Raw genomic sequence first — 14,274 nt, forward strand, 5'->3', positions numbered from 1 at the left:
CCTTGGGTCCACGGTTTGCCTAAATACTTACAGGCTCCTCCCTTACATAGCCTACATCAACCTACTTCCGGTCAGCCGTTCCTCCCCACATAGCGTGTCTGACCACACATGGCCCTACTGTTTCTAGAAATGTCAGATTTCATGCGTCCGTGCCTCTGCCCTTGCGTTTCCCCTGATCTTGAGATCCTCACAGTCCTATCTCCTTGGCAACCTTTGGTTTGTCCTTTAGAACCCAAAGGTGATCACCTCTGATAGCCCAAACTGACAAAGAAGCAGCTGTTCCAGAGTTTGCAGTGGCCACCCAATCAGCACCTCTCACCCCTTGCCCCCTCCTGCCCGCCAGGCCCAGCCTCAGAATCTACACATACTCTCCATAGGGCATCCAGACGAGAAGTGCCTGCCAGAATCAGTGCATGAACAAATGAGAGCCTTGTGGAGGAGCAGCCTGTGGGCCAGACTCAGCCCAGGGGAGGGAAGGGACATGCCAGGGAGCGAAGAGAAAGAAAACTCCAGGGAGAGACTGGTACACGACAGGATCTGCGTCAGTAAGGTCCAGGCTATGGGCAGGGCTGGGATACTTGTTAAGCAGATGTGTTGGGGACTCCACGGGTTTCCGGGAGAGGAGAATTTTATTTTACACTGGTTCAATGTTTGGTGCCCAGGAGGCTACTCTTTGGGCACAAGCAGAATTGAATGTCACATTATAGGACCTAGAAGTATGGAAGCGACCCATGGGCAACCCTCCTATCTAGCTTTCCCTAGCTTGGGCCCCTAGAGCTGGTGGCCTCCCAGCCAAGCCTGCTTCTGCAGGTCTGGCATGGCTGCCCTCTCTCCCCTTAGATCTGGCCCCTAGCTTCTCTGGCCACTGAAGGAGCCTAATGAGCCCAGGTCACATGGACTGTGCTGCTGCCCACGGGAGGGCCCAAACTCCCAGTGGTCATCCAGCCAGGCCTTGACGTCAGTGGTATTAACCATCCACTTGTCTAATCTCTGGTCAGTGGCCTGGCCAGGCTAGACCTGTCAGAGCCAGAGCTGAAGATCATGAGGGCACCTCAGGGACACTGTGAAGTTGCAGGGCAGATAAGGTGGCTGGAGTGCTCATAATAAATTCTGCTACTTGACAGAGGTGACCATGGTGCTCTCTCAAATGCTCGGCCCTGGACTGTGAGCAGGTGACAGGCGCTCACTGAGCTTCCTTCTCAGAGTGCATTTGCACTGGTGTGGCCAGTGGAGCTAAGGATTTCCGCCGAGGAGACTCCCCTCATACACAGGGTGGCTTGAGGCCAGGCAGTGCCCCCATCACACAGGGCTCAGGAATGTTATTATGTCTCAGAATCTGTGCTCAGGACCTCATTGGAGGGTGGAGTCCAGTTCACGCATAGAGTCAAGGCTCTTCTCTACCTCCTACTCAAGGCTTTTCCCAACGGGGCAGCTATGAGGGAGATGCCATTAGTCTGCCTTTCTCGTTCATATACCCTCCTCCCAACATCTCAACTCCTCAAACTTCCTGACCTCTGCCCACTAAATCCTTGTCACTACCCACTACCCATTTCATCTTAATAAACGGCTCAGGGAGAGGGTCTCGGGAGAGGTAAACAGCTTCACCTCAGCCAGCCCTAGATCACCCAGCAGTTCACCCTTCCCTTTCCTGGGCTCCTGGACGGAACCCTCAGCTGACCACTCGTGTTCTGTGGGCTCCCTGTGCCATGTCGCATCTCATGCACAGATCCCAGGGCCCTCCCTCCCCATCGCATCCCATGCACAGACCCCAGGGCCCTCCCTCCCTGTAGTCTCCACAGACTCACTGCCCCATGCTAGCTTCTGGACTCTGCCTTTCCTCTAGTCACAAGGACCATATGTTTCCTAGACTCCTTCCTCAAGGGGCCACAGGTACAGACTCGACACATCCTTACGTCTTTGTGGTTGAGGTACATGCCTTGCCAACTCTGCATGAATCCAGAGCCCTGCCACTGAGCACCTGGCCTCAGAGGCCTGGGCTCTGCTGGGTACTGAAGACATGCCTATTCTTCCTGTGTCTCCCAGCTGATCCTATTCCTCCATGCTCAGGAAAAAATGTGTGCCCATGTGTGTGTGTGTGTGTGTTTTCTTAATACAAATTTTCTAATTTTCTCTTAAAAGCTTTGCCAGACTAGGCAGTGGTGACGCCTTTAATTCCAGCACTCAGGAGTGTTTTACAAACAAACAAATAAAACAAACAACAACAACAAAAAGACAACTTATTACCTTTCTTTTCTCTCCCCACCCGTCTCTCTTTTTCTCTTTTTGAGACAGGGTCTCACTATATAGAGCTCTCTACATGGACCAGGCTGGCCTCGAACTCAGAGATTTGCCCACCTCTGCCTGCAGAGTGCTGGGATTAAGGGTGTTGTACTGTCATCCCGGGCTTTCCCTGTTTCCTTCTCCAGGGCTTCCTGTCGTCTAGACTAGACTGGAACTTGCTTTGCTCTCCTTGTTTTGATCTTTTTTGGAGGCAGAGTCTCCCTGTCAGTCTTTAGGCTGACCTCAAACTCCCCGTGGATCTGAGGTAGTCCTTGAACTCCTGATCTTCCCAAATACTAGCTCCAAGACAACCTAGGCCACATGGTACATCCTGTCTCAAAAACAAAATAAATCACCGTGGTGACACATACCCAGCACTCTAGAGGTAGAGGCAAGTGGATCTCTATGAGTTCAAGGCCAGTCTGGTCTACAAAGCAAGTTCCAGGATAGCCAGGGCTGTTACACAGAGAAACCCTGTCTTAAAAACAAACAAACAAACAAACAAACATTAAATCTTTAAAAATAAAATTCAGGCTGGTTGGTGGTGGCACATGTCTTTAATCCTAGCACTTGGGAGGCAGAGGCAAGCGGATTTCTGAGTTTGAGGACAGCCTGGTCTACAGAGTGAGTCCCAGGACAGCAGAACTACACAGAGAAACCCTGTCTCAGAAATCAAAAGTGAAAATAGCAACAAAACCCCAAACCAAACCAAAATAAATAAATAAAAAATCAGGAACCAGGGGGCTGGAGAGATGGCTCAGAGGTTAAGAGCATTGCCTGCTCTTCCAAAGGTCCTGAGTTCAATTCCTGGCAACCACATGGTGGCTCACAACCATCTGTAATGATGTCTGGAGCCCTCTTCTGGCCTGCAGACATACACACACAGAATATTGTATACATAATAAATAAATATTAAAAAAAAATCAGGAACCAAGCAAGCATGGTGGCATATGTCTTTAATCACAGCAGGCTGGCTGACCAAGGCTACATAAAGAGAGCCTGTCTTCAAAAAGTTTTTACAAGTCACAGTCCAGTGTGGTGTCATACATCTTTAAAATCACAGCAAGATGGCTCAGTGGGCAAAGCACTGGCTGAGCAAGCCAGAGTTCCGTCCCCAGAACCCACATAAAGATGGAAGAAGAGACCACAGAGTTGTCCTCTGGCCTCTACGTTTGCACTGTGGTACACGCATGTACCTACACACCCCGGTATACACAGTAATAAATAAATAAATAAAACTTTAAGAGTAAAAATTAATGCAAAAATTCACTGTGAATACAATTATAAAAATCCAAGAAAGGTATGCTAATATTTATTGGAGCCTGAACCATATAGGAAAATATCTGGCCGGGCGGTGATGGCGCACGCCTTTAATCCCAGCACTCGGGAGGCAGAGGCAGGCGGATCTCTGTGAGTTTGAGGCCAGCCTGGTCTATAAGACCTAGTTTCAGGACAGGCACCAAAAAAAGCTACAGAGAAATCTTGTCTTGAAAAAAAAAAAACAAAACTGTTTCTATATATGTTTTCTTTTTCTATTTTTAATTCTTTCTTTCTTGCTTTTTTTTTTTTTTTTTTTTTTTGAGACAAGGTTTCTCTGTAACAGTTCTGGCTGTCCTGGAACTCTTTGTAGACCAGGATGGCCTCAAACTCACAGAGATGCACCTGCCTCTCCCTCTTGAGTGCTAGAATTAAAGGCGCGCACCACCACCGCCTGGCATTTTTGCTCATTTTTGGTGGTGGTAGTGAAATACATCTACCATAGAATTTACAGTCTTAACTATTAAAATTTTTATGGGTTATTAATGTGTGTGTGTGTGTGAGAGAGAGAGAGAGAGAGAGAGAGTGAGAGTGAGAGAGAGAGAGAGAGAGAGAGAGAGAGAGAGAGAGAGAGAGAGAGAGAGAGAGAGCTTGACAGACAGACAGACAGGGAAAGAGAGAATGTGTGCACACATGTGGCCTGTATGGGAGGGTGGGAGACACCTTTGGGGAGTCAGTTTTGCCCGCCCCACCTTGATTTTCAGGCAGAGTCTCTCAGTTTTTTCCATGCTGAGCCTCAATGAGTTTCCAGGCAGCTCTCCTATCTTCCGCCTCGCTGTAGAAGTCCTGAGATTACAGACGGGAACTACGGCATTCGTCTTTCTCCCTGGCTTCCAGCTCTGCTTGTCAGGCCTGGGCAGCAAGTGTTCTCAAGCACGAAAACACCTAGCTAGCTCCATCTTAGCTATTTTGTTGATTTATTTGTTTATTTTGTCTTTTGAGATGGTATTTCTCTCCACGTAGCCCTGGCTGTCCTGTTCAGAGATCCCCTCACCAGTGCTGGGGTTACCGGTGTGCTGGCAGCCAGTGCTCATAAGTGCCGAGCCAGCTGTCTCCAGTCCCGATTTCTTTTCAAGATTTGTTTTGTTATTTATTATGGTGTGTGTGTGTGTGTGTGTGTGTGTGTGTGTGTCTGTCTGTCTGTGTAGGGGTTTGTGGATATGAGTCAGAAGAAAGCATCAGATCCCCTGGAGCTGGAGTTACAGGTGGTTGTGAACAGCCTGATGTGAGAACTCCAATCCTCTGTAAGAGCAATATATGCTCTTAACATTTCTCCAGTTCCCCTAATTCTGATTTTAAAGGCGGGGGGCGGGGGGAATCTCACTATGTATCCCTGATTGACCTGGAACTTGCTATACAGACCAAGATAGTCTCACACAGAAACCTGCCTGCCTCTGCTTCTTAAGTCCTGGATTAAAAACCTGCACTATCACGCCAGCCCTTGGCTGCCCCTGTTACTGTGGAGATGAGAGTCTCGCCCTAATCCTAGTCACAATCCTGTTTCAGCTCTGAGGGCTTCAGTAAGTCTTCATTACCTCCACCTGGCATTTGGTCCTCCCCACCGTCTCCCCACCCGTCTTCCCCTTCCATGCTCCTGCTTCCCTGAGTACCTGGGCTTACAAGTCCAAGTGCTCAGCTGCTCTTATGATGCTCTACCGTCTCTGTCAGAGGAACTTCTGCCTCAGCTCTCCTTGTCACTAGGTGCCTTCGAAGAAGCATGCCTGTAATTCCAGCACTCAGAGTCTGAGGCAGGAGGATAGTGAATGTGTAGCTAGCCTAGGCTACCCAGTAAGACCCTGTCTCATAAAACAAACAAACAAAAAAACTCCCTGATGACCTGAGACTGTCCCAGTAACATTTCCCATATCCCCCAGCCTCTGCCAAGAGTCATGAGTTGGACCCATTATCCTCCTCCAAGATCTCTTGAGCCCAAGTCAGGCCACACACTTGCGCTTTACTTCGGAAGGGATCCTCTTCCTAGATCACACATGCCTACTACTGGGAACTTAATAAATGTCTTGGACACATGGTAACTAAGATTCCCCCACTGACCCAAGGAAGAACAGCAGACCTGGTGCAAAGGTTTATTGCTGAGTCTGGGCACGTAGCTAGGGGAAGTACAGATTACATACACCCTAGCCTTGCTGGACAGAATCACTGTGTCTCAGACCGTAGCTCTGCCTCTGGTCCACAAGCTTAAGCAAAGACTTGCTGCTTGATGAAGAAAGCAGAAGTGGATGGAAGACGTGGGACATTGTCTCTAATGGTTCAGGCATGGTTTTCACTTCTCTCTCCCAAGGACTGCGCCCTGAATTAGGAGGGAGAACAGGGTCACATGGGATTGCCTGCAAACTCACATGGGATATTCTTTGCCCGTGGTTGATCAATAGGCGTTGGACTCTGCCCTCAGCCACCCCTCAACATAGCTTGGTTATTGGTCATAGCGGATGTCAATGTACTCTCCTTCAATACACCATACCTTGACCAGAAAACCCTGAGTATTGTGTGTGGGTGAACAAGGTGGGGTGTGGAAGTGTCCAAGGATAGAGAGGGAAGACCCAGAGGGACAAGGGACTGGGAGATACCCCGAGCCTGGTATTTGGGAATAGGTTTGACTTGTGTCTCTCCCTGGCACCCCTCTCAAAGTCACTAATTTATCTATGTGAGGCTACAAAAGACCAGAGCTTGAACTTTGGATCCCTTGGGTTGCTGGAAGGGACAGTCACTGACCACTGGGTGGACAGATGTTGGACTTGTCATACGCAGGTAGCAGGCTGGAATGATCTGCTGGCAAGCGGCAGGCCTGCTTGAGGGAGGGATACCTCAAGCCCTTCGTGAAAGCTGGGGAGGGAGGGCGGGCTGTTTGCTGAACCGAGATCCACCAGGTGAGCTGCTGCTGGTGGGGGTGGCAGAAGGGAGTCAGGAGACCCGGGTCACTCGGGCATTGCTGAGTCACTGTGAGCTCCAGCTGTCCCAAGTCCTGCCTTGTCCTAGCTGAGGCTAGTTGCTGTGGGTCCAAGAGGCCAGTGCAGCCAGGCGGTGAAGGGCGGGGTTGGGGACCTAGGGGAGGGTCCGCACTTCAAGCCTCAGGGCTTTGGATGTCTGGCAGCAGGTTGAGGCACAGGAGTTATTGGAGGGGACTACAGGGCAGCTGGGCTACAGAGTCTCAGAGCAAGGGACACACATGAATTCTGGCATCTGTGAAGAGAAAAGGAAATGGAACTTTAGCATCCTTGAGCAGCAAAATAAATGGGATTAGGCGTTGTAGGGGCAGCCCCTTGCACCTAGAGGTTGGGGAGGGATGAACAAATGTTGAGCATAATAGTAAGGGAGGGACCTCTCCTAATGAGTGAAGCCTGAAAGGGGCTTAGGGGTGGGCAGCAGTAAATGGGGCAGTCTGGAGCAGTGAGGACCCTGAGGAACGAGGGGCAGGGTTTGGGTCCTGAGATTACCGAGAAGGACGGTGGAAGGTCTGGCTAGCTAGGATCCCACCTCAGAAGAGCCCGCAGTCTTTGAGGTTCTCCTTGATGATAATGTCGGTGACAGCGTCAAAGACGAACTTGACGTTCTGTGTGTCGGTGGCGCATGTCATGTGAGAGTAGATCTCCTTCACATCACGTCGCATGTTAAGCTCGAGGAACTGCACTTTGATGTAGTTGCCGGCATCCTCGTAAGTGTTAGGTCCTGCGGCAGAGGGCAGCACTCACTCTGCGCGGGAAGCCCTCCTCGGAAGGCGCACGGCCGAGATCCGTGGGACTGGGGCACCGCCTGGCGGTCGGGACTAGGGAATCTCACCATCGTAATCGGGAAAGCAGATGCTGAGGTGTGCCTTTTTTATCTTCTCAGAGAAAACGTCTTTCTTGTTGAGGAAGAGCACGATGGATGTCGTGGCGAAGTAGCGATGATTGCAGATGCTGTTGAACAGGTGCAGGCTCTCGTGCATTCGGTTCTGAGGAAGGCAGAGGCTGTTGGACACCAGGCTGTGCAGGCCGCGGCCCCTTGGTCTCTGGGCTCCTGGGATGTAGGCTACTCCTCACTCTAAGCGCTCCCAGACAGCCTCTGCTTTGTGGGTCTCAGTGGCTACCCCGGTTCCACCTCCCTTCTCAAATACTCAGGCCCACTTGGCACTTACCACTTCGTCGTCCTCCACCAGCACCATGTCGTAAGCGCTCAGGGCCGCGATGAAAATGATGCAGGTGACGCCCTCAAAGCAGTGGATCCACTTTTTGCGCTCGGACCGCTGCCCGCCCACATCGAACATCCTGTAGGACCGAGCCAAATCCGGATTTGGACCTGTGTATCAGGTCACTCGGATATGCCCACTGGCACCCCTTGTCTTCCTAATCTGGCTGGAGAGCTCTCATATGGATTGGCATCTGAGGTGACCAGCTTTTCTCCCGGCAAGGGTAAGGCCTTCACTCGGGACAGTGAAGTTCCGGTCAAGTCAGCTGAACATGCGTGCAGGGGTCTTACCTGAAGTTGAGGTCCTTGAAGGAGAACTGTGTCTCGATGATGCCAGTAGTTTTGACACGAGAACGCAACACGTCCTGCTCAGTGGGCACATACCCTGGAGCCACCAGACGCTCTAGGTCTGAAAGGTAGCTGAGGAAGACCACTGGGCGTGAGTGGGTGAGTGGTGTGGGTGAGTAGCAGCTGGGTCCTGCCCACACACCACCTCTGCTCCCTGGATCCCCGCCCACCTCGCTCCCTGCATCTCCGCCCACCTCTGCTCCCTGCATCCCCGCCCACCTCCTCCGCGCCCTGCATCCATCTGGGCACTCACTAGCCAGCAGAGTCATTGAGCTGGTACTCTGAGGCACGTTCAAAGCAGGCTTGGATACCCGAGTCTTTCCACAAACGCTGAATGATGTCGGACATCTCCTTGGGCATCGTGCCTTCTTCAATAGTATCCGCCATGTGCATCAACTTCCGGGCATCATCCTGGTGGTAGGATAATGTAGTGGTTGTGAAACTGAGCCTAGTCAGATGCCTCGAGCCCCCAGGGACAGATATAAGCCTGCCCCACCTGTCGTGCGGAGTCTCCATACTGAATGTTGAGCGTAGTCATAGCCCGAACAATGGCCAGGATGGACTGCAGAGTGTTGCCATAAATGATGGCAATGAACTCGAGGCATTCTTCCAGCGAATAACCATCCTGGTGGATAATCCTACGACCCAAACCGCAGTCAGAGCTTCCTAGGCCATCAGGGAAGGACTATCACTAAGGGCTTTAGGATGGGCAGGGAACACTCACTTCATCTGCTTGACAATGGTGCTCTTCCCGGACTCACCAGCACCTGGAAGGGAAGCTGTGCCTCAGAGCCGCACTGACCAGCACTAATCACCTCCTTTGGATCAGTGCTCTGGGGTGCCAGTTAGAACTCTAGTTACACTTGCCCTCATTTCTATCCAAAGTAAAGTCTTGAAGACCCCTAGGGGAAAATGGTTGCAAATGACAAAAGGGACCTACATCAGTTAAGTGGCCTTAACTGTGCCCATTCAAGTGGGGATTCCCCAAGATCCTTGTATATAGAGCCTTTATTATGCTGCGAGACCAAAATAAGGAAGTCCTCTAGGGCCACCTTGTGGGTATTTCTGGCACTGCATGTACAGGATTATCTGAATAGGACCAACCTCTGCTTCTCACCTAAAGGCTAAAGAGATGTCTCTGAGAGGCTCAGAGGGAATTAGCACCCTTAGATGGGGGAGAGGACAGAGTTGACATCCTTTCTGAGTCTGCCCTCCTCAAGGGTATTGGATACAATTAATGGGATTTCCGGCTTAGCTTCTCGGCCTTTCTCCTGGGGGCCCTGGCGGCCCCCCTAAACCAGCAACTTTTCCTTGGGGGTTAAGCAATGGCAGCACCCCCATCTCTCTTCACCACCCATGGGATCACGGGCTTGGCTTTATTCATACAGACGTCAATATCTTTTCACTTTGTCCCCCCACTCCACCCCTATACAGGGTTTCTCTGTATAGCTCTGGCTAGTCTAGAATCCGAAGACCAGGTTGGCCTCAGACTCAGGGACCTGCCTGCCTCTGCCTCCCAAGTGCTGGGATTAAAGGCGTGCACCATCACTGGCATCTTTCCACTTTCTTAGCTGTTTCACAGGTCTACTGATGATAAAGTTATGGTACTCATGACCTTTGTAGACATGGGCGACCCTAGAGCCTTATTCCAGAAGGAGAAAGAGCCACAAAGAAGACCCAAGCCTTGTTGAGCAGGCTTTGGAAAACCAAAGGCTTGAGCTTGAGGGCCACAGTGTGCCTGAATGCACACCTTTATACAAAGATGTGTTTGGCACACACTTCTGCAGCATGTCTCTGGGAAATTGTCATGGGATACCTAACCTTGGGGGACTGGGACATCACCACTTGTCAGACCTTGCTGGGGAACGGCTCCCACTCTGTACCCTGCCCCACCACATTGTCACACACACCCCCACCCTGCAAGGAAGTCTTGCATCTTAGAAAGGCTGCTTGCCGGGCCCCAGGCTGCTGACCCACAGCAGCCCCTCCCCAACACTGGCCGCACCCCTACCCAGCAGCAGCAGCTTCACGGTGCGAGCATCCTTCTCAGCATCCTCTTTCAACTTCTTTTCTAGCTCTCTGGAATGCTTCTCCTCAGCGCTGGCCCCGGCCCCCATGGTCCCAGGAGCAGGCAAAGGGACAGGGTAGGTAGCTTCTGACCTCCTCAGACCTTTTGGCCCTAAGGCTGGCAATCAACTGGCTCTCCACAGACCCGTGCAGGCCCTGGCAGGATTGCTTAGTGGGATTTGGGAGCTAGGAACGCTCCGGGGCCAATCAGAGACAAGGACAGGTGAAGCTCAGTCTCCTAGCTTTTTAATCAGGCTGGCAAAGTCCCAATCCTACGGCTGCTGACTCTGCACCCCTCAGCCCCCTCCAATTTTCCAGAGGAGACCCTAGCAAGTCCTTCCCCCGTCCTATAGGAGTTTGCTCGGTATAGTTGAGGGAACTGGGGTAGGGACTGGCTGAGAATACTGACGGAGAAGCAGGCATGAGGACGTACTGCTTGCCCAGCTGGATTCACGACCACTCTTTTGTGAGCTTACATGGAACTTGGGGGAAGGTGGTGCCCAAACCACAGCCCCATTTTACAGGTTGGGAGAGATGGGGTCACATGATTAGCAGTGGTTCACAAGTGGGGTGTCTCCGGATCAGGGGGTTCTGTGCCTGCTGGAAGCCACAAGGGGATAGATGACTTTATATTTGCCTCATATTCAGGGCTAAATATGACCTGAACATGTTCCCTACATGCCTTCTGCAGGGTGAGTCTGCTGTGCATGCCTGCATGTGTCTTTCTGCTCCTTACTAGGACCAAGTAATGACCTGACACACTTGAGCCTATATGTGTGCTAGTAGCTTGACGGCATGCACTTACATACCTGTTTATGTGACTATGCATGCAATGTGTGTGTGTGTGTGCGCGCGCGCATTGGTGCTGTGTATATGCTGGAGATCAAATTTAGGGATTCCTGCATGTTGGCATATACTTTACTCCTGAGCTGCACCCCAGCATCCTATGCATGTCTGTACTAGCACAGGTGGTCGTATGTTTATTTTGCTGTGTTTGTGTGGGTTCACAGCTGTTCACATGTGCCTGAATGTGCAAATGTGTTAACTGTGACACACTCTTCAGCCCACTTGCCTATGTATTTAGATGCACACCTGTGTCCATGTGTGTGTGCGCAGAGCTTGCCTGTGCCAGTCCATGTGCATATATTTGTCTATATATACATGTGTATTTAGGTGCAACAAAATCACTATAGAGGTGGTTAAACTGAGTAAATCTTTGGCAGGCTGATTGTCAGAGATGGATGCTGAGGCTTGGTCTGCTCCAGAGTATGGGAGAGTGGGGACTCACCTGCCCTGCTCCTATTCAGTCCACTCACAATGTGGGACCTGCACGGGGTAGCACTAAAATCTGACAGCCTCTACCGGGTCTGGAGACCAGCTCAGGTGTAGCAGTTGGTGAAAGCATGGCACCTGCTGAGCTTGTCTGCACACAACTGAAAACCTGTATCCTGACTCTCAAGGCTATCTAGACTGGTCTGGCGCCTCCTCATTGGACCCCTTCCCTGAAACCAGACCTGACTCTACCACAGACTACTAAGAGGGTGCCAGGGCCACAGGCACTGCATGAAGTTATCCCTGATCAGGCGGTGCAGGAAGCAGATAGCCTAAACTGTCACTGGGGCATTCATCCTCTACTCAGGAGCCACTTAGACCTTCCCTTCCACACTGCAGGCGCCGCAGGGGTCTCTAAGGCAGTACAGGAGCACTAACTAAATCTAGCCTGTTTTTCTACATATGGATTTTTAAAAAATATTTATTTTATTGGTGCTTTGCCTGCACATCTATCTACCTATGTGAAGGTGTCTGATCCCTTCAAAGACAGCCAGTGCTCCTAACTGCTGAGCAATCTCATCTCTCCAGCCCCAAAATGGGGGAGTGTTTTTTTTTGGGGGGGGGGGCTTGAGACAGGGTCTCTGTGTAGCCTTGGCTGTCCTGGAACTTGCCCTGTAGACCAGGCTGGCCTCAAAGGCACAGAGATTAGCCTGCCTCTGGCTCTCTAGTGCTGAGACGTGTGGGCCTAACCCACCTCCATTCCCACTCCAACCACCAAGGAGAGAAGGCAAAGTCTAGTCCCAGAGCCAGTGTTTATTAGCAAGATGGAACCCAAGAGCGGCTGTGGCCTGGGGAGCAGAGGGCTGCAGAAGCCCCCCCATCTACCCAACTGCCCCCCAGAGCTATTTACACCCATCACCAGAAGCGGTGGGCAGAAGGGAACCTTGGGGATGCCCTGCAGACCCTGGGCCTCCACCATGGCCCATCTACCCTCAGGGCGGAGGGCTCTTTTGAGCCACACCTGCACCCAGCCTGCTGCTTCTCTCCCCACAGGTCAAGGTGGCAAGGAGGTAGAGTGGGGTGGACCTGTCAGGACAGGCAAGGAAAGGAGAAGAGAAAGACCTGCCCCACCCAGGCAGACTTCTCTTCTGCTCCCAATAAATAGAGAATAAATACCTGGGAAAGGTTGGCCTTGACTGAGCACCCCTGACCCAGGCAGGGGCCTGAATCCTGTGATGGCCCCGTCCTCCCTTCTGAGTGCTCTCAGGCCCCACCCCCAGACACCACAGCAGTCCTGGTATCCATGTCTACACCACGGAACAGCTGACAACACTCATCAGCAAAGGTATATGGTCCATGCCCTGGCAAATAGGGCTCGCTCCCTCCCTGTGTTCCGTAGATCTTGACAGCTGTTGAGCAAGATTTCCGCAGTCTAGGGACTGTGTGGTCTTGGCCTGGCCCTGGCAACTTCCTGGGCCAGGCTGGGCATGCTCAGTCATGTGCCATTGCTGACCAACATGGGTCTAAGTTCTGAATAATGCTGCCACTAAGGCAGGCTATATACAACCCACCAATAAATACTGTCTTTGCAGGGGTAGGGTATGTATAGAATATAGATATTTTATATATATATATATCTTTTATATTAAAAGGGATGAGGGGCTAGGCTGGTCCTATGTAGGCCTCCAGCAGTTGCCTCATGTGTCCGGAGGGTGATGGCGACGGTTCCGGGGCTTTTTCTGGTCCTGGGATTCAGGAGGTCTAAGTGCTCCTGGAGCCTCCCTGGGGTTGGGGGGCACATGACGCCAGTAACCCTGGCAGTACTGATGGATGAGGCCCACTTCCGGCTGGGCAAGGAGCTGGGCCAGCTCCTGATAAGGAGGTGTGGGGAGGCCTGTGCCAGGAGGCGGAGGGACGCTCACAGCCAGTGGGGGGAAGAGGGCAGCATGAACGGCGTCCTGGCCCAGTACATGCAGCTGCACCCGAGTGACGATGTGCTTGAAGTTGTTCTCAGTGGCCGTGCAGGAGTAGAGGCCGCGGTCACCAAGCTGCAGGGCGCGAAGCAGCAGCCCCTGCTCTGTACGCAGGAAGCGGTCCTCTGCACGAATCTGCAGGGGTAGGGGTGGGGGCTCAGGGGCTGGGTCACCACTCCACGGCCCTAGCCAGCTTCCAGATGAGACCACCTTCGTGGCCATTCCAAGCAGAGACACCCACGTGGTATTTCCACATACTGCTTGCACATGAGAGGGATCTGAACAAGGAACCCACACATATTCCCAGTTCAGGAGGTGGATGATGACCCTGGGGGTTAGGGGTTCTGAACAATGAATGAGAAAATTTTGGAGCACACACAGAATTTCCATTTAATGAGAATACCCAGTTGTGGCACCCACATACCATCTCCACATAAAGAGGGACACCGGAAAGGTTTTTCCAGAAAATATCCACAGAATTTCCATATACTGGAGCTCACCCACGTGATGTTCCATACAAGGATACCCCAACAGAGTACAGATATGGAATAGTTTGTTCTTTTGGTTTTTCAAGACAGGGTTTCTCTGTGTAGCCCTGGCTGTCCTGGAACTTGTTCTGTAGACCAGGCTGGTCTCGAGCTCAAAGATCCGCCTGTCTCTACCTCTTGAGTGCTGAGATTAAAGGCGAGCGCCACCATGCCCGGCTCAGATATGGAATTTTTATTAAATGAAGCCAGCCTATGAATGGTTCCATATACTGAAGCCTATCCCACAGCTGCTATGTAACTCATTTCACTCCAGTGATTTCGGTGTAAGGGTGGGCACTTAGAAGGGG

At 51.6% G+C, this 14,274-nt stretch overlaps 2 protein-coding genes across 3 annotated transcripts in view; both read right to left on the reverse strand.

Moving 5' to 3' along the window:
- Positions 1-7,090: 7,090 nt before the first annotated feature.
- Gnat1 (G protein subunit alpha transducin 1) lies at positions 7,091-10,244 on the reverse strand. Its single transcript, XM_057767259.1, has 8 exons — positions 10,139-10,244; positions 8,852-8,894; positions 8,624-8,765; positions 8,381-8,538; positions 8,071-8,199; positions 7,730-7,859; positions 7,393-7,546; positions 7,091-7,281 (listed from the first exon to the last, which is right to left on the reverse strand). Exons 1-8 carry the CDS (start codon positions 10,242-10,244, stop codon positions 7,091-7,093), a joined length of 1,053 nt encoding a protein of 350 aa, XP_057623242.1.
- A 2,027-nt stretch (positions 10,245-12,271) lies between these two features.
- Positions 12,272-14,274, reverse strand: part of Sema3f (semaphorin 3F) — a 28,389-nt gene continuing 26,386 nt past the window's right edge. For both annotated transcript variants that reach the window (XM_057768040.1, XM_057768039.1), the window contains one exon: positions 12,272-13,574. In XM_057768040.1, the coding sequence (XP_057624023.1) occupies positions 13,164-13,574 (411 nt within the window). In that variant the 3' untranslated portion in view covers positions 12,272-13,163. The remainder of the gene's footprint in view (positions 13,575-14,274) is intronic.

The sequence above is a fragment of the Chionomys nivalis genome, chromosome 4 (assembly GCF_950005125.1).
Source record: "Chionomys nivalis chromosome 4, mChiNiv1.1, whole genome shotgun sequence".
NCBI classification, from domain to species: Eukaryota; Metazoa; Chordata; class Mammalia; order Rodentia; family Cricetidae; genus Chionomys; species Chionomys nivalis.